Genomic DNA, 18,862 nt, shown 5'->3' on the forward strand with positions numbered 1-18,862 from the left:
ACTATAATATAAACTGTTGAAACTTAGACACGCTCACTACTTTTATTAATCCACATAAAAATTGGCTTTAAATTTGGCTTCGAACTTTGTAGTACCAAATGTGGAATCATTTTCTCTATGTGTTCATTTCAACAGCTAGTTAAAAAAATAGATAGTCACTTTATAAAAAAGCATCAATTGATTGGTTGAACCAGTGGAGCTTGCTAAAGCTTTTCCTCATGTGAGGTTTACATTGGCCTGAAGACAAAGTTGGTGAAAGATTTGATCATCTGGTTTTGTCTAAGCAACTATAAAGAGACTATTCCAAACAGGTTTTTTTTGTATACAAAATCAACATCGACGTTTCCTTTGACTCTTAAAAACATACAAGTTTCCATCTTTACTGAAATTTGAAAGCTTTTTATCCATTTCAGTTGGTTTTCCCAACTCAAACGACCAATGAAGCCATTTATCCGAGAAAAGCTAGAAATAGGGTAGTAAATTAGATGAATAGAACATACGACTGGTAAAAGTTCTGTGCTTCATTCTGTGATACCAGCACTGGTACATGTCATCTTATTTTTAAAATTTTGTTTCATCCCTGAAATTTGTGTCAAAGATTTTTCTAGCCAATGAGCAAAAAACAACAACAAAAGAAATGAAATGGCAGAATTTTTTTTCTAAATGATTGATTTTACGAGTTATACAAGTTTGTTTTTCTTTTCCTGGACAGCTTTGAGATGTAAAATAGGGTTCCTCGGAAAAGCAGCAGCTGAATGTGCTGGCCCTGATAAACAAGATGTACAAATGACGGTCAGTCTGAAAAGCAGCCCTTATTCAAAGAGAGGAAGGGGGAGCGGACAGAGGCGTTTTGTGCAAGCACATTTATACACACAAACACACTTCTGTAACAACACCACCACCCAATTGATCTTCAATGTCATAGGAAGGAAAACAGACACACAAAAGTAAGAAAATACTATAGAGCCCATTTAGTTCATTACAAGATTAACTCCATGAAGTAAAACAACAAAACAAGTATAATACATGTAAAAATAAAAGGCCATGAATTATACATTCAAAACCTTAATTGCAATTGCATTTTGTTTTATTGGCTGGTTTTTATTGAATTAAAAATATTATCAGGATTTTCAAACACATTCGTGTCAGTCATTCCAGTCTGCCACAGCTGACAGCTGCACTGTAAAGCCTTCTCCCAGCTCAAAGCTCAGATGATGTGATGGTGCCCAGCATCTTACTGGTTTTAACCTTGCATGTGTGTCTGTATCCGACTGTGTGAGCGCAGAGGGAGGGGCGGAAGCGTCTGAAGGCCAGGTGGCTGGGGGCTCTGATTTAATTTTAAGGAGCAGATGGTTTACTGCTGCTGAGGGAAGGATTTTTCTTCTTTACTGTGAATGTCTGCATATGTTTGTGGCTGTGCGACACAGGAAACTCAGCCTCAGAGGGGTGTTTTGTAGAAACTGGATACTTGGTTATTGCACCAAAACATGGAAAATCAGAAACATTACTTGAGTCGGGGTAGAACAGAAACATGCAGAGCATCAAGATTTATATTTTCGAAGTTTGAAAGCTTATCGGGCCATCTACAGATATGTGTAATGCTTCATATGCTTAAAAAGTTAAAAGCCAAGTTTCCAGTAGACTCACCTGCTTGCCTTCTAGCGTGTACAGCCTTCTCACAGCTCCAGAGTCCAGCTTGATGGCATCGGTGATGTCGGCGAGAACCTGCTCGAGGGAGTGAGCCGTTTTCTTGTTGAGCAGAATCCGGACTGCTTTGCGGGGTTTCACACCACTGCGGATGACTGTGACCAGCTTGGGTTTGATGAAATCCTTTGATTCCCGCAATGGCTCAGTCCTCAGCGGGATGAGTGAGGACAGAGAACGGGATGTGGTGGACTTGCTGCCCAAGGACCAGTTGGGGTTTACATTCCTGGAGTAATCTACACGCCGAAAGGGTTCGTTGGAGGCGCAGACATAGCTCTCACCTGCAGAGATACATGAGATTGGAATCCCTGCATTAGCCTGGCGACCCGTCCAAGGTTTGCTCAACAGTAACTGGAATAGGCTCCAGCAACCCCATGACCCTATAAGGGATATAACTGGTTCGTAAAGTGGATGGACAAAAAAACTGCTAATGCTCTACAAAACCATGACATTTAAGTAAAGAGAAGCAAGCAGCATCGTAGGGAGACTAAGTCCAGGATTTAAATGTCATCTTCCTGCTTCTTTCCCACTACTCCTGGCCTTGTAGCCTTTTATTCCACCTTCTCCAGGTTATGAGCATTGGTGAGGTGAGGGACATTTAAAAACAAGGTGGCCCCTTGGGTCTCAGTTTGATGATTCTCCTGGTTTCTCTGAGTTACTTTTGATCTATTGTCAAATTGTTCCCAGTGGTCTTTTAATTATGACTATGCTGTTCTTAGCCCAAAATCAAAAAATTTGTGTTGTTTACTAGCACATAGTTCTTTGCAGAGGAGCAGTAGTTTATTAGAAATTTGCCTCAGAGTTGTGGGCTGGACTGTTGGTGTGGTGGATTCCTGCCCCCATTTCAGAAGCCTCCACAGCGCTGAACGCTCTCTGCTTACATGCTCTCCCACTAGCTAACAGCCCCTGCTGCAGCAGGACAGTTTTGAGCCATATGCCAGCTCAGACAAGGAAAACAAAGACATGCATGGATCTTATGGTTCCAAATAAAATTGGATCCATCAGAGTGGAGCAGAGCAGGGTCCTTTTTGCCTGCCCAGCACATCCTCTGTCATAAAAAAAGCTCTTTTTCCCCAACCGAATTTTTTTTGCCTGCTCCACATTCACAGCAATTTGAATAAAATAAAAAATACAGGGAAATGCAATTTCAAGCTTAATTTATGTCCTCCATCATGAGAAAAATGCAACAAGAACATGTCAAAAAGACCAAAAACACAATTTTCATTGGTGTGGTATATAGAATTAATTACAAATAACAAGTTGAAAATAAAAAAAATAACAAGTTGAAGCAAACATATGTTTGCTAGGTCATCCCCTTTTAATTCACTTCATCCTAAAAATAACTATGCTTAGAAAATGACAAATTCATCCAATCTCCTACCTAAAATTTACAAATGTGGGAAAGAACTCAAATTCAGCTTAAACAGATCACCAGCAGGGTGCACTTCTGAAGTCATTACTCGGAAAGCCAAGTCAGCCCCGCGCACACGGCATCACAAACATGTCAGAGGAATCAGCTGAACAACACAGAGTTAACATTCTTTTGGTTGGAAACAAACAGGCTCATTGAAAGGCAGCAGAGTTCTGTCCTCTCTCCCTCTCAGCTGCTGAGCCACTGCGCTGGCCTTTCTCCAAGAGAAAGCATTGTGTTTCATCTGCCAGCATTCCACTTGAACACATTACCACACAAATATTTCCCCTCCAGAACAAAGCTATGTCTGAGATGCATGAGGTTGGGTCAAAAAGAAAAAAAAAAGGAAACGCCAACAACTGTCAGCAATTGTTCAAAAGCCTTGATTCTCAGATCTGAGATTCAGCTCTCCAATTCGACAATGAATGGGAACATGACAGATTATTCCTATTTGCTCTGCATTTTTCCCCCCTAAGGAAAGTCGTTTTCTTGCTAGATTTCTAACTAGAAACCAAAAACATGACCCTTAATCTTGAGGGTTTTTTTTCATATCCAGCATGTAAACTGTCTAATAAAGTTAACGTCCTGCTGAACTTCCTGACTTTCTGAGTCATCATTCTTCAAAGACAGCTGATGACTCAGTCATCTTTTGAGTCATGGAGAGCACATGTCAAGTTTTCACACACAAAAAAACCTCAAAAGAGTTGTGACAAAAAGCTGTCCTGTGTAATGCTCCCTTTCTGTGGCGATAGAACAAGACGCTGGTGTTCTGCAACCCTGCAGCTTTAAAGAGTTTGCTGAGACCTTCATGATAAATCCACTGCACTGCAGTGTTCATAACCCCACCAAACAAACTACTAAAGCAAATAGTATATGTAATGTATCAATTAAATAATCTAGATTTTATGTAGCTAATTTGCTATGAGTGATTAAAGAAAACTGTAAAACAAACCTATTAATAAAAATAGAATTAACTGAATTTAGGAAAAAAATTGATGCAGTGATACTCAAAGTAAAAAGATAAAGTAAGACGGGTTTTATGTTTAATGTCAATGTAGCCAGATCTCTCCAAAATTGCTAAATAGGTGGGATGAACAGGGGTCCAAAACACTGGATGTAGATTGTAAAAGTGATAGGGCTAATTCTCTAACGACTTTTGTGTTCAAAAAGTTTTACCTAAAATAACCCTATGACAACACTGGTTTCTCAATCGTTTTGTTTTTACTGCTTTCAATTTCATTCTTGGTAACTTAGGGGAGTTGACATCATCTCTGTAATTAATGTCATAATGTTATTTTAAAAAGATGCTACAGTTGTTGTTATAAAACTTTACTGTCTATTAAAGCTTAATAATAGACCAATGTCAACAGAGAGTTTTTCTTACCTGGGCAGTACCTTAACTAACTCAAACTCAGCTGATCTTTAAGTGGAACGGAGAATACTTTCTGCCACTAAGGCCTATGGTGCACTACAAAAGAGACCGTGGAGTTGCCATGACATCAGTACTAGTACCAAAGTGAAGGTATATGCAGCCGCAGTCATCCCCTGTTTGCTATACTCCATCGAGTGTACCACACTCTACCGCAGACATATCAAGGCTCTAACACAACTTCAGCTTCGCCATCTTCGCTTCATTCTCAACATCAAGTGGCAAGATCGTATCCCAGATGTTGAGGTTTTGAGACGAGCCAACACAGTTAGCGTTGATGCCCTAATAACATCGTCACAACTTCGATGGACAGGGCACGTATGTCGGATGCCCAACAACAGATTACCCAAAGCAGTATTCTACTCAGAACTTTCTCAAGGAAAAAGGAGCCGCGGTGGACAGAAACTACGCTATAAAGATGTGCTAAAGCGACACATGAAGAGAGCAGGCATCCCACACTACAACTGGGAAGAAGAAGCCCTACAAAAATCCAAATGGTGTGAAACTTTAAAGAAAGCCATGACAACCACTGAAGACCAACGCCAACGTGAATATGTAACGGGGTGATTCTTTTTTCCTACCTTTACAATTTGGTTTTTTAAATCTTTTTTGTTTTATTGATCCTGGTTGTGCAACCTAAAACTCCAAGGGCCCTTGAATGCTCATGGCAAATCTGGTGATGAGTCACAGGTGTGTGTGATCAAGGTGGGTTGGAGTTTTGATCCTTTAAAAAGGATGAACAGCTGGACTTGGGGCGGGAAAAAGGAGGCGCACCACAAGAGCTGCACAAGCAGTGTTGGAATACCAGCGATGGGAGCCACACGTGTGGTGTTTTGGAGCACCAGGACGGAGGCTGCACGTGTGGTGTTTTGCAGCAGCAGCAGCGGTTGTGGTGCTTGAAGCATGCTAGCCCCAGGAATTGGACATTGTAGAGTCTGGGCTCGGCCACATGACCAGGGACAGCAAAGTGGAACCAGTGGACCATGGAACTGGAAAGTGGAGAGGGGACGCGACGAACAACAGCAGAGGGGTGTGGTTGCGACCTACCCCTCTTTCAGATAAGTAATTTACCCTCTCAGTTCAAATCCAAGTCAGCCCAAGATGAGATGTTTTCTGAACCCCTTCTAGTGGATTTTATTGCATGGGTTTTTACTGTTTCATACTGGGTTTTATTTGGTTCTGTGTGTTTTTTTTTTTTTCATTAGATGGGGTTTGGACTGCATGCTCCTCTAATCATCCTGGAGCATTTGGACTGCTGGAGGCCGGACACTATAGGACTGGACACAATAAACATTTTGAAAACTTGCATCTGGTTGTTCAGCTCCTTACACAGAATCTGATCCACTAGAATCTACCTGTGTCACAAATACCAACAGGCACATTACTGGCGTCACTCCGTAGCAAATCCTCAAACTCAAGACAGTCAACTTCGACACACGAAGGACAGCCATGTATATATATATATATATATATATATATATATATATATATATATATATATATAATAGACTAATGTCTAGTTGAAATAATTTGTCAGTTGCTGACATTTGCCACAATTTTGTGTTAACTTTGACTTACACTTAGGTGCGACTTGTGCAATTTATTTTTTTAAATAAAAAGCAATACTCAGTAGATGGCACTGAAGGTGTGTGTGTATTGGCATTTGCTAATGACACCAAAACAGAAGAAGTAGTGCAGCGTAGTCGTATGCTCTATACACACCAAGAATGTTTGGGGCATTCAAGAATGCGCTATATGTGGTTTTATGAACACACTTTTAGTATATGGTGTTCACAGCAGACAAGCAAAGAGCGGGAGGGAGGGGCTTCTTCTACTTTAGTTTTTTTTTTTTAAGTTTACTAGCGGACGTCCGACACCTAGAGTTAGAAGAGGCTTGGTGCGAAATATCAAAGTGGTGCAAATCTCATGAATCTTGCTCCAGGCTTTTTCTTTCACAGATCTATTCCAATTTGTGAAAGATTCGTGTCATGTAATTCCAGCCAGGCACAAACCGCTATTATTAAGTTCTCCTTCATGATAACTTTTCAAATGGATGGCACTTCTGTGTTTAAAAAGGACACTACTTATACGTCACTACCAAATCCAACTCCCTGATTGATCAAAGGTGAATTGTTTGTTGTTCAAGCAGTCAAAAGTTCAACTCGTTGAACTTCCAGTGCAGATTCAATGAACGTCCAGTTTGTACGCAAAGCCCGAAAACGCACTTAAAATTTGCATGGCAACATGTGGATGCACGGGTTTTGAATGTGGAAGCCTGAAACACAGGTTTACGGGCATATACATAGAATTTTCATTGAAACCGGTCGCTCAAAAGCCAGTTGCCAAGGCCAGTGTGTACCACTTAGCCCAGGGATCGGCAACCCGCGGCCCTAGTGGCTCCCTGGAGCATTTTCAAAAATGTAAAAAGACGGACAGTTTCAAAGAGGAGCAGGCAGAAAGCTTAGCTGAGAACATAGACTCCTTTCTGGCATCACAAGCCTGTATACTTAACACATGCACCACATTGAACATTGCACAGAAGTCATCAACCTCTCTCCCTTCCACACTCACGGTGCAACAAAAAGAAGCAACATAAGAGAAAGAATAAACTAAGGTGGAACAACAAAACTGCCAAATGAAAAGAAACGTGGGCAAACAGAAATGCTCATGCTGAGCCCTAATTAGATCAGGAAACCGTGTCCCACAATCCCCTGCTGCTAACAGACCTAAAATGCACGACTTTTTTTTTTTACTTTATTGTACAAAACACAAATTTACAAATTAAACTTCAGATATGCTAGGGGAACATTCTTTTGTTCGAATCCTCAAAATAAAAATGACATCAAAAATCGGATTTCTTTATTACATTTCTTTAATTTCATCAAAGCAATGAAACATAAATCATTGATATTGGTTCATATTCATTGCAACCTGGGGGTTAGCCCCGCCTTCAGCCCCTAAGGCTCATGGGAAGTGGGGAGTTTCGGGGTAAAACCTTGAGTGAGAGAGTTGTGAATTGAAGTGACTTCCATGCTCTTTCAGCTGTTCATGTGCTTAAATAAACGGGTTTAATTCTGAAAAGGAGTTTTGGTGCCCTTCCTGCTTAATTTTGCTTGAGACAATCCGGGGTCGCGCGTTGTTAGCAATACGGATCGCTTTTCAATTAAGTACTACGCTAGCAGTTTGGCGTGGTGTTCCCCGCTAAAGAGACGTCCCGGCAGGGTGGTTACAATATTATTGTATTGAAGTTAAACTTTTACAACAGAGGAGTCACGTGACGCGTCGTTCTCCGCTGAATGCACTGCAGGGCACATAAACATTTAATCTTTAATAATGCTCATTATGTTTTTGTAGCAACTTAGTCATTTTTATAGTAGGCTAATATAGATACATATTGCATGTGTTGCCTTCATTATAAGGCTTAAATAGGGCTTTTAATAATTTGCAGCTCCAGACATGTTTGTTTTTTGTTTTGTTCGTCCAATTTGGCTCTTTCAACATTTTGGGTTGCCGACCCCTGACTTAACCTAACCCTAGGCTTGGCAGAATTGTTCCAAAGTGACACAGACAATGAAGAATTCAGTGGATTTAGTAATTTGAAGTAATATAAAGAGTTTAGTTGACTTGTTATTGTGTTCTTTACTTTATGGTTACCATTCAGATAATTGTTCATATGATAATTGTTCTTCCCATGTTTCATGAGGCTAACGAAGATTTAGTGTGTGTTACAGTAGTAAAGTTTGCTAAAAACAATTCTCACCCAAAAAGCAACTTATGTGATGTTTTCTTCTTCCTTTTGCTTTTTTTTTTTTGTTTTTTTTTTTTTTTTTTGTTTTGCTGCTGCAGCTGATACTCCACAGCAACTTAAAGTCTGTTGTTTGGTCGTTGAGCTTTTGTAAATAGTTTGGTGCATTTAAACTAATTTCCGATGTTGCACACACTAACTCACCCTAGTTTTATGGGTTTTAAAGAATCTATGATTTGTTTTGGGTTTTTTTCACAAAAACAAAACAGATGAAAATATCTGCTGCTTTGAAATTGATGAATGACTTCCCTCTTCTCTACAGGGTCTATGTTTTTGTCATGTCCCTATCCTGCCCCCTTTCCCATCTTAAAAGCCTAGAAACGCCTCTGCTTTAAGGTAAAATAGCTGATGAATACCAGAATCTCTGACGAAACCAATGAACTCAGTGTCTTTATCTTAGTTAGGTGGAGAAGAAGGTGTTTAAATAATTATAGAACTACAGAATTGTCGTTTTTACCATCAAAACAGGCACAATAGAATGTTGCAGAAGAAGGCAGCTCACCCTCCACTAACTCGTCCAGACCGGTCACCTTCCTGCTCCCGTCCAGCGTGTACAAAGTCCGGACTCCCTGCGGCAGGTTGACGTTGTCCGACAGGGACCGTGTCAGCTCCATGAGCAGCGCATCCAGAGACCGGAACCGGTCGCTCGACACGGCGTACACTAACCCTTTGAAGTATCTGTCCCCGTTGCGGTAAAAGCGCACTTTCCGTGCCTTCTTCTCGGACGTTAAGGACTGGAGCGTGCGCGTGCGGTAGAAGCAGCAGTGAGCGCTGTGTGCCGGGCTTGGGACCAGAGCGGAGCCTCGGCACGCAGACTGAGACCCGGAGCCGGTGCTGGTCTTCGGTGTCCGGCTCGGCTTCTCCCGCTCCTCAAAGTGCTCGAATTCGATATTTCTGCTGAGAGACATGTCGTCCCCTCTTTTATCATTCCAAGTTTAGTGCGAAATCCCAACAAAAGCAACTTCAACCCGGCAGAACTAAAGATCCGGTGTTTTCTGGGTCCTGAACCGGCAAATAATGACATTAATTAGTGTTCATAGGAACACACAAAACACCAATGGAAGCCATTTCGTTTCGGAAACGCGCGTGTATGAAATACATCCTAGTAGAAGTGTAAGAATCCAATAGGCAGGGAGGGGCAAAGGAAGCTTCCTAACACTTGCAGCAGCTTTCAAGTAACTGATCTCTATCAGATTCCGAACAAGCTAAATGGAAATGCGAGCGGAGGGGAAGCTTTTCCCTCCTCTTGGTCCTAATGCTCAATTGTTCTGATTATCCAATGCGATTAAAGTGTACTGAAACTTTGAAAACACAGCAGACTATTAAAAAAGGAAATAAAATATAATTGCTGCAGTAAAAAATAGATTAATAACAAATGCAGATTTAAAAACCAAAAACAAGGTAATTTATAATTATTGGACATGAAGTCAGATATGAGATATTTTTCAAAGTTGAACATCAGTAGACTAGACCAGTGTTTTTCAACCAGTGTGCCGCGGCACACTAGTGTGCCGTGGGAGATGGTCAAGTGTGCCGTGAGAAATTGCCCTCATTAACTGATCTAAAAGCAATTACCATCTCCAGGAAATCAGCTCTTTGTTCATCCAAACAGGCCCTGATAAAACACTGAGAAGTTAAGAATATGAAATATCATAAAATTATTTTTTTCTTTGTGTTTATATGATTCTATTAAAGACATTTTGATAAGAATAACGGGATACCGCGATTTAGCTGCAGCTATAAGTGTGTAAGGAAAAGTCCCGGCCCTTTAACTGTCTCCACCAATCATTCTTGAAGGCTTAATCACATGTCATCAGTCTGACCAATCAGAAGTGGTTAAAGTATTCACTTCCTTGTTTCGATTTAGCGCAAAAAAGTCTCTCTGTTCTAACAAAAATACCAGCTAAAGCTCGTCTTTAGCGGTGTAGCTTTCCACAGAATCTGGTATCAGACCGTGGAACAAGTGAACAAAACCATGAAGTTCAAAGACGCTGGTCTTTCTGCGGTCGGCGGATTACGGGCACTACATCTCCCATGATGCAGTAAAGTGACTGTCTGAGCGCAGAATGAGTCTCTCCTCTTAACGTCTTAAAACAACGAACACACATCAAACAGTTTTTGAACCTTTTGACTTAATTTTTAATACATCTTTTAGAAAAAACAGCTGCGGCTTCCAGCGTTTTCTGCAACAATTATCACAAAAATGCATGTGAGATTGCAGAGCGGCTGTAGATCAATACAGACTGAGGTTTTTCTTTTTTTTTTTTATTTATCTATTTTTTTGGATGCTGGTGTGCCGCGGGATTTTTGTCAAGGTTGAAGTGTGCCGTGGCTCAAAAAAGGTTGAAAAACACTGGACTAGACTAAAGGACACACAGTTATTATGAAAAAGGAGCGGAACCTCTGACTCATTGTGACTGATTGTTGTTTACATTATAATGATGTAGAGTAGGTAATAAAAAAAAAAACTACTGTGGGCCGAGTCATACATTTGTTGCAATGAAAATGCCTTTACACAATTGCAGTTAAATTAAGGTATGTTAAAAGTTAAACTTTATGAAAGTTGGTGATAAGATAATAAATTCAAATACATAAATAAAAAATATTCAGCCACAAGGGTGCACTATCCAATATTTTCGTGCACTGGTTTCAATGTAAATGCAGAGGGTTGTGCCAGGAAGCCTGCTGTCTTAAAACCGAAGGCAAATAAATCAATGATGCAAATCATCAATCAACAGAATTAACATATTGAATCGGGGTGGCCTCTGGTTAACAACAACCACTACTGGGGCTGTTAATGAACAAGGTGCTCATGCAAATGTATTCATGTTGAAAGGAGAGGAGGAAGTGTTGTAGGCAAAGAGAAAAAGGGAAAGGCAGAATAGTGGGAATTAAGTTACGGACAAACCAGGCATGTGACGCATGTTCTAGAACATGCAAAACGCTTTCTGGAATGCATGTTTAGCCCATGGTGTTTACACTGGACAAGGAGGAAGGAGTTTCTTCTTTCATCTTCTTTGTCTTTTCTGCTGTTTACTTGCACACCTACCCCCTACAGTTGGAAGAAGCTTGTTGCAAATTGTCAAAGCGAGGAAAATCTTGTGAACTCCGCTCTGCTAAACTGCTCTCTGACTGACTGGACCACCGGCATCCATCCTCAGTTAAAACCACGGTTATCACACAACAAATTCCAGTTCACATAACAAGCAGATCTCACAAACATCCCCAGATCAGATCCACCAGATCCACAATTAGATATCTCCATCACATTCACACATTACCGGACAAAAAAGATAAATCAATCCATCTGCACACACACACCGTTTTGAACTTTGCTGTTTTAAACATTCGCTCTCTTTTAAACAAATCTTTTATCATGAATGAGCTCATTTTAGACAACAATTTAGATTGCCTTCTTTTAACAGAGACCTGGCTGGGTACTGATGCTCTTGTTGTTCTCACTGAAGCTTCCCCACTAAATTTTAACTTTTTATTTTCTACCAGGGGAGATAAAAAAGGCGGTGGCACTGCATCGATTGCTCGTGGCTCATTTGCAACCAAAACAATCACGCTACATAGCTACTCCTCATTTGAGCATCATGCATTTTCTTTTAACAGCCCATCTATCTTATGTGTTACTGTTTACAGGCCACCAAAGCCTCCCTCCTGTTTTATTCAAGAATTTTCTGAATTTTTATCAGTAATACACTCCAAATATAGTAGAGTTTTAATAACTGGTGATTTTAACCTACATGTTGATAAAGATAGTGATGCTCATGCAAAGGAGTTTCTACCTCTTGCATTGCATGGATTTCACACAGCATGTCACACAGCCTACTCACGGCAGAGGGCGCACTCTAGCATTGGTGATAACCTATGGGCTGTCCTGCAGTGTGTCCTCTGTTGTTGACATGGCTGTGTCAGATCACTATTGTATATTTTTTAATATCACCAGTTTTACTCGACAGGAAGCTCCAGCGAGAACTGTGAGGAAACGATACACAACTCCTGATGTGGCTGCAAATTTTATCAATATTTTACATCAAACTCCCGCTCATATTTTACCTGCATCATGTGATTTTATGGTTGAACATTTTAACAACAAACTACAGTCAGCCATTGATGCTGTAGCTCCACTTAAAAGTAAAACGTTGAAAACTAAAGCTACAGCACCCTGGAGGAACGAACCAATCAGAGCCTTGAAACGTGAATGTAGGAGAGCGGAGAGGAAGTGGAGAAAAACGAAGTTAACTGTACATCGCGAAATTTTTAAAGAACAGCAAATGAGGTACAGTCATGCAATAAAAAAAGCCAGAACCCTCCACTTCTCAAACTTAATTTTACAAAACAAAAACGATCCTAGAGTTCTCTTTAAAACAATAGACAGTTTAACTAAAAGAGACTCTCAAAGGTCCTCCATAGCAGCCTCAGATGCTGTATGTGAGAGTTTTGCAGACCACTTCAGGAGTAAAATCAATGCTATTAGATCTACTCTTTTAATTCAAAAAGGTGTTGCTTTTAATGAATCTATAGCATTGTATTTATCAGAGGAAACACTGGAAAGTTTTGTCCTGGTTGATGCTGTGGGACTTGGTCAGGTTTTATCCCAGTTAAAGCCAACCACCTGCCTTTTAGACCCAATCCCCACATCGTTGTTGAAAACATTTTATGACTTCTTTGAGTCTGAGCTTTTAAATATAGTAAATTACTCTCTTCAGACAGGTGTCTTCCCTGCTGCCTTTAAAACGGCAGTGGTGAGGCCTCTTCTGAAGAAGAGTAATTTAGATCCAAACAACTATAACAATTATCGTCCAGTACCCAACTTGCCATTTTTAAGTAAAATGATTGAAAAAACTGTTTTAATCCAATTTAATGAGTTTTTAAATAGAAATAACATATTTGAAAAATATCAATCTGGTTTTAGGACAAACCACAGCACAGAGACGGCCCTTGTTGAAATAGTATATGATATTAGATGTAACCTGGATTGTCAGAAACTCTCAGTTCTGGTACTACTGGATCTCAGTGCTGCTTTCGACACTGTAGATCACAGTATTTTACTCAACAGACTGAGAGGTTTGGGCATCTCTGGTACCGTACTAAAGTGGTTTTATTCCTATCTCACAGATCGAAGTTTTTACGTAAGTATGGATACTTGCTCCTCAAGGGTCTTCGACATCAACTGGGGGGTCCCCCAAGGTTCAATTTTAGGCCCACTACTTTTTAATCTATATATGTTGCCACTGGGGGACGTCATCAGGAGGCATGGCGTTTGTTTCCACAGCTATGCTGATGACACTCAACTCTACATCGCTGTGTCTCCTGATGATGAAGAGTCGGTCAACACACTCTTAAAATGCATTTTAGACATTGAGTCATGGATGGCAGAGAACTTCCTACAGCTAAACCAGGACAAAACAGAGGTTTTAGTGATCGGTTCTGAAGACAAGAGAGAGATAGTTTTATCTAAACTAAAGAATTACAAAACTTCTCAGTGTGTGAGAAACCTGGGTGTCATTTTTGACTCTGAGATGAATTTTATCCCACAAATTAAAAATATCACAAAAACAGGATTTTATCATCTAAAAAATATAGCCAGATTCCGCCCGTTTCTCTCTCTTGCCAGTACAGAGGTGCTAATGCATGCTTTTATTACCAGCAGATTAGATTATTGTAATGCCCTGCTCTCTGGTCTTCCCAGAACAAGAATAGCAAATCTTCAACTGCTGCAAAATTCAGCAGCACGCGTGTTGACGAGGACCAGGGGGCGGGAACACATTACACCAGTTTTAAGATCGTTGCATTGGCTCCCTGTGCAATTCAGAATTGATTTTAAAATTCTTTTATTGGTTTACAAATGTTTTTATGGTCTCGGGCCTTCATATTTATCTGACATGATTTTAAAGTATGAGCCCTCGCGGACCCTGAGGTCCTCTGATACAGGCCTTTTGGTTATTCCAAAAGTTAGAACAAAAACATACGGCGAGGCCTCATTCAGTTTTTACGGACCTCGCCTGTGGAACAGCCTCCCAGAGAGCCTAAGGGCCGCAGAGACTGTTCATGTTTTTAAAGGAAGGCTTAAGACCTACCTTTTTAATTTAGCTTTTAGTTGAATTTTAGGATTTTAAATTTTTATTTTATTTTATTTTTTTAAATATTTTATTTTTTTAAATATTTTAATTATTTATTTATTTTTCTTTTAACTAGTTTTATATGTGTATGTAAATACATTTATTTATTTATTTATTTATCCTATTAATTTTTAAGTCGCTCTTACTATTTCATATGCCTATTAAGGTTCATGTAATTATTTGTTTTTTGTCCATGTTTTATATATATTTTAATTTTATTCCTTTTACATTTCATTACACTCCAGTGTTTTCCTCTGAAGGATCCTCCACATCAGTGACTGACCCTTCTCAGTGAGCGGGGACGCTGCAGTGGGATCTCCTGGGTCTGACTCTTTTGATCGGATCTGGGGGGTTCTGTGGTAGTGTTCTCCGTGAACTTGGGTTGGGGGGTCGCTGGTGTGGACATGTCCCTAAAATATCGTTTCCCCACTTCAGGACAAAGCCTGGTCTCTACATTCTATCACTTTTTTAATTTATTTATTCATTTATTTATTTATTTATTGATGTGTGTGTGTCTGTGGGTGTGTGTGTGTGTGTGTGTTTTTGCGGGGGGGGGGGGGGGGGGGGGTTGTCGCACGGTTTGTCTTGTCATGTTGTTTTTAAATTTTATTGTATTTTATGCACAGCACTTTGAGTGACATATGTTGTTGAAAAAGTGCTATATAAATAAAGGTTGATTTGATTTGATTTGAAATTTGCTTCAGGCTTCTATATCTACGGTATTCTGATATGTGAAAGACTTGGTGTCATATGATTCCGACTGGGAACTAACCGTAATTAGGCCTAGTAACTTCTCCTCCATGATCTTGAAAAAGTTGGCGCTTTTATTAATTGATGGGACGCACCTTACTAAAAAATCGGAGTCCCCGATTGGTCATAGTTCAACCTGGTTTAACTTGCAATGCATGTTCAATGGCTACAAGTTTTGTACGTAAAGACAAAAGACAGTTATGGAAACTAGCATAGCTACATGTGAACGCTAGAGTTTTGAATGCAGAATTCCAAACTAAGCATTTAGGTGTGTTAACATAAACTTTTCATTGGGACCTGCCACTTGAACGTGCGCTGCCAAGGGCGGTGTGAACATACAGTAGCTTTAGAGCAGTTTTTTTTAGCCGAGGTACACTTTTTCCTAGAAAAAAAAAAGCAGTTGTTTTTCCTAAAAGTTGCGTTAAAGTTGTGATAGTTTTCAATTATAATTTTCAACTAAATTAGTTGAGAATTTGCCCACGTAGTTGTTCTTCCTCCTGTTTAAATTTTATGTAACCTAAAAAATAACTAAAAACAATAATATATTCTTTTTGAAAAGTGAATTAAAAAAGTTTTGTGTTTGTTAACAACAGATGGTTGCATTTGTTGCACTTCATCACAGTTAACAGCAGTGCAGTAAGAGACGCTGTCATATTAACCTAATGAATCATGGGAGATGTAGTGAAAAGCAGCTGTGCTGATGCTAGACAGACTTGGGTCTCCGGGCTTCATTATTTGTATTCACTTATTACACAGTTCGATCCCAGATCCCGCGGGCAGCTACCAGGGGTACACGGATAATCCGTGATCCATTCGGATCATTAGCCCCAGTTTGGCACTCATGTGCTCCGGATTGCCCCAACCCCTTCTTCCATTCGGCACTTTATTTAAATCAACATTGTTAGACAGTGGTGACATGTGCTGTAGTTTTTACAGAGTTCAAGGTGGGGGTGTGACTGCACCAAGGATCAGTTTTAAGCCCCTTTTTTGATGTGATGATGGACATACCAATGGATGAGGTTAGACAGGAATCTTTAAGGACCATGATGTTTGCAAGGAACAATGTGATCCTTAAGTAAAAGGAAGTAACAGTCAGAGGAACACAGTGAAAGGCGGAGGTTTGCTAAAGAAAACAAATGAAGTTCAGTGTGTGCTGTAGATGAGAATGGAATGGTGAGGCTACATGGAGCAGAGGTGGAGGTGGACGACTAAGTAATCAGCGTCAACAGTCCAGAACAATTGAGTATGAGAAAGATAGGTCTATACAAGCAGGGTTGTAATGAATGGAACATTTTAGGTAAAATCTTTGACAAAAGTGTCAGCAAAAAAGAAAGAAAAGGTGTAGAAGACAATCATGAGAGCAGTCATGTTGGTTTAGAGACAATGGATAAGAGGGAGACAAGAGGCAGAGCTAGAGGTAGAAAAGCTGAGGATGTTTAGGTTCTCTTTGGGAGTGACGAAGATGGTAAGAAGAGATCTCGTCAAAGGACAGCATGCGGTAGTTCTTGCCTCTTAGGTACACAAATGACAGGAGTCATCTTCCTGATGAACACCTTCATTCAGGTATCTGGTTCGGACGAGTTAGCATCCACTAGAGAAGTAAACTGAGCTGGCTATTGCTGAACAAGACATTTTGAATCTTCTTACAACTAATTTGATTTTAGTTGGCCTTGGCCTGTAGAAAACCCACCCACCCATCTTCAGAACCTGTTTAATCCCTTTTAGGGTAACTGGGACGCTGGAGCCAACCCAGCTACTATTGAGCAAAGCCCGAGTACAGCCTGAAGAGGTAGTCTGTTGCAGGGCCACATTCACTCACATGTACAGCTAGGGAGAATTCAGCAACAATTAATCAATGGAGCATGCTTTTTGAAACGAAGTTCCTGGATAAATCAATCCCGTGCATGCAACAAGCAAATTCCACACAAAAAGGTCCCAGCTGGGATTTGAACCATGGCCTTCAAGCTATAGTACAGACCAAAGGTTTGGACAAACCTTCTCATTCTTTATTTTCATGACTATGAAAATTGTACATCCACACTGAAGGCATCAAAACTGTGAATTAACACATGTGGAATTATATACGTAACAAAAAAGTGTAAAACTGAAAATATGTCATATTCTAGGTTCTTCAGAGTGGCCACCTTTTCATTTGATTACTGCTTTGCACACTCTTGGCATTCTCTTGAGGTAGTCACCTGAAATGTTTTCACTTCACAGGTGTGCTCTGTCAGGTTTAATAAGTGGGATTTCTTGCCCATTAAATGGAGTTGGGACCATCAGTTGTGTTGTGCAGAATCCAGGTGGATACACAGCTGATAGTCCTACTGAATAGACTGTTAGAATTTGTATTATGGCAAGAAAAAAGCAGCTACATATAGAAAAACGGGTGGCCATCATTACTTTAAGAAATGAAGGTCAGTCGGTCGGAAAAATTGGGAGAACTTAGTAAGTTTCCCCAAGTGCAGTCACAAAAACCATCCAGCGCTACAAAGAAACTGGCTCACATGCGGACCGCCCCAGGAAAGGAAGACCAGGAGTCACTTCTGCTGCAGAGGATAAATTCATCTGAGTCACCATGCTCAGAAATGGCAGGTTAACAGCAGCTCAGATTAGAGAGCAGGTCAATGGCACACAGAGTTCTAGCAGCAGACACGTCTCTACAACTGTTGAAAGGAGACTGTGTGAATCAGGCCTTCATGGTAGAATGACTGCTAGGAAACCACTGCTTAAGAAAGACAACAAGCAGAAGAGACTTGTTTGGGCTAAAGAACACAAGGAATGAACATTAGACCAGTGGAAATCTGTGCTTTGGTCTGATGAGTCCAAATTGAGATTTTTGGTTCGAACCACTGTGTCTTTGTGGGACAGAGAAAAGGTGAACGGATAGACTCTATATGCCTGGTTCCCACCGTGAAGCATGGAGGAGGTGGTGCGATGGTGCTTTGCTGTTGACACTGTTGGGGATTTATTCTAAATTGAAGGCATACTGAACCAGCATGGCTACCACAGCATCTTGCAGTGGCATGCCATTCCATCCGGTTTGCGTTTAGTTGGAGCATCATTCATTTTTCAACAGGACAATGACCCCAAACACACCTCCAGGCTGTGTAAGGGATATTTTAACCAAGAATGAAAGTGATGGGGTGCATGCCGGATGACCTGGCCTCCACAGTCACCAGATCTGAACCCAATTGAGATGGTTTGGGGTGAGCTGGACCGCAGAGTGAAGGCAAAAGGGCGAACAAGTGCCAAGCATCTCTGGGAACTGGGTACATCGTCTGGGACCATTTCAGGTGACTACCTCTTAAATCCCATCAAGAGAATGCCAAGAGTGTGCAAAGCAGTAATGAAAGTAAAAGGTGGCCACTCTAAAAAACCCAGTTTCAGTTGTTTCACACTTTAGTATATAATTCCACATGTTAAGTCATGTTTTTTATGCCTTCAATGTGAATCTACAATTTTCATAGTCATGAAAATAACTTTGGGTGTGTCCAAACTTTGTCTGTACTGCAAGGCAAGCAAGTTGACCATAGAAAATTAAATCCAGAGCAGGTATAAAAAGCCATTGCATGGCGTTTTTCCATTAGCCGTCCTAAACCTAGTTCCAGTATCTATACTGTTACAAATTG

General features: G+C 40.4%; 1 protein-coding gene and 1 long non-coding RNA gene across 5 annotated transcripts in view; one reads left to right on the forward strand and one right to left on the reverse strand.

The window, feature by feature from the left end:
• The window catches only part of LOC144981239 (serine/threonine-protein kinase DCLK2-like), a 31,675-nt gene extending 22,115 nt beyond the window's left edge, over positions 1–9,560 (reverse strand). For 2 of the 4 annotated variants that reach the window (XM_011476666.4, XM_011476672.4), the window contains exons 1-2: positions 8,852–9,530; positions 1,648–1,985 (exon numbers count right to left, since the gene is read on the reverse strand). In XM_011476666.4, the coding sequence (XP_011474968.2) occupies positions 1,648–1,985; positions 8,852–9,257 (744 nt within the window). In that variant the 5' untranslated portion in view covers positions 9,258–9,530. Of the gene's footprint in view, positions 1–1,647; positions 1,986–8,851 lie in introns of all 4 variants that reach the window. The other 2 variants (XM_011476661.4, XM_078951468.1) reach the window with 1 other exon arrangement.
• LOC144993114 (uncharacterized) lies at positions 5,466–5,850 on the forward strand. The gene is made up of 2 exons (XR_013657044.1): positions 5,466–5,606; positions 5,750–5,850. It is a non-coding gene; the product is annotated as an uncharacterized LOC144993114 (long non-coding RNA).
• Positions 9,561–18,862: the final 9,302 nt, after the last annotated feature.

This window comes from Oryzias latipes, chromosome 1 (assembly GCF_053564925.1).
Source record: "Oryzias latipes strain Hd-rR chromosome 1, Olatipes_Hd-rR_3.1".
Taxonomy (NCBI): Eukaryota; Metazoa; Chordata; class Actinopteri; order Beloniformes; family Adrianichthyidae; genus Oryzias; species Oryzias latipes.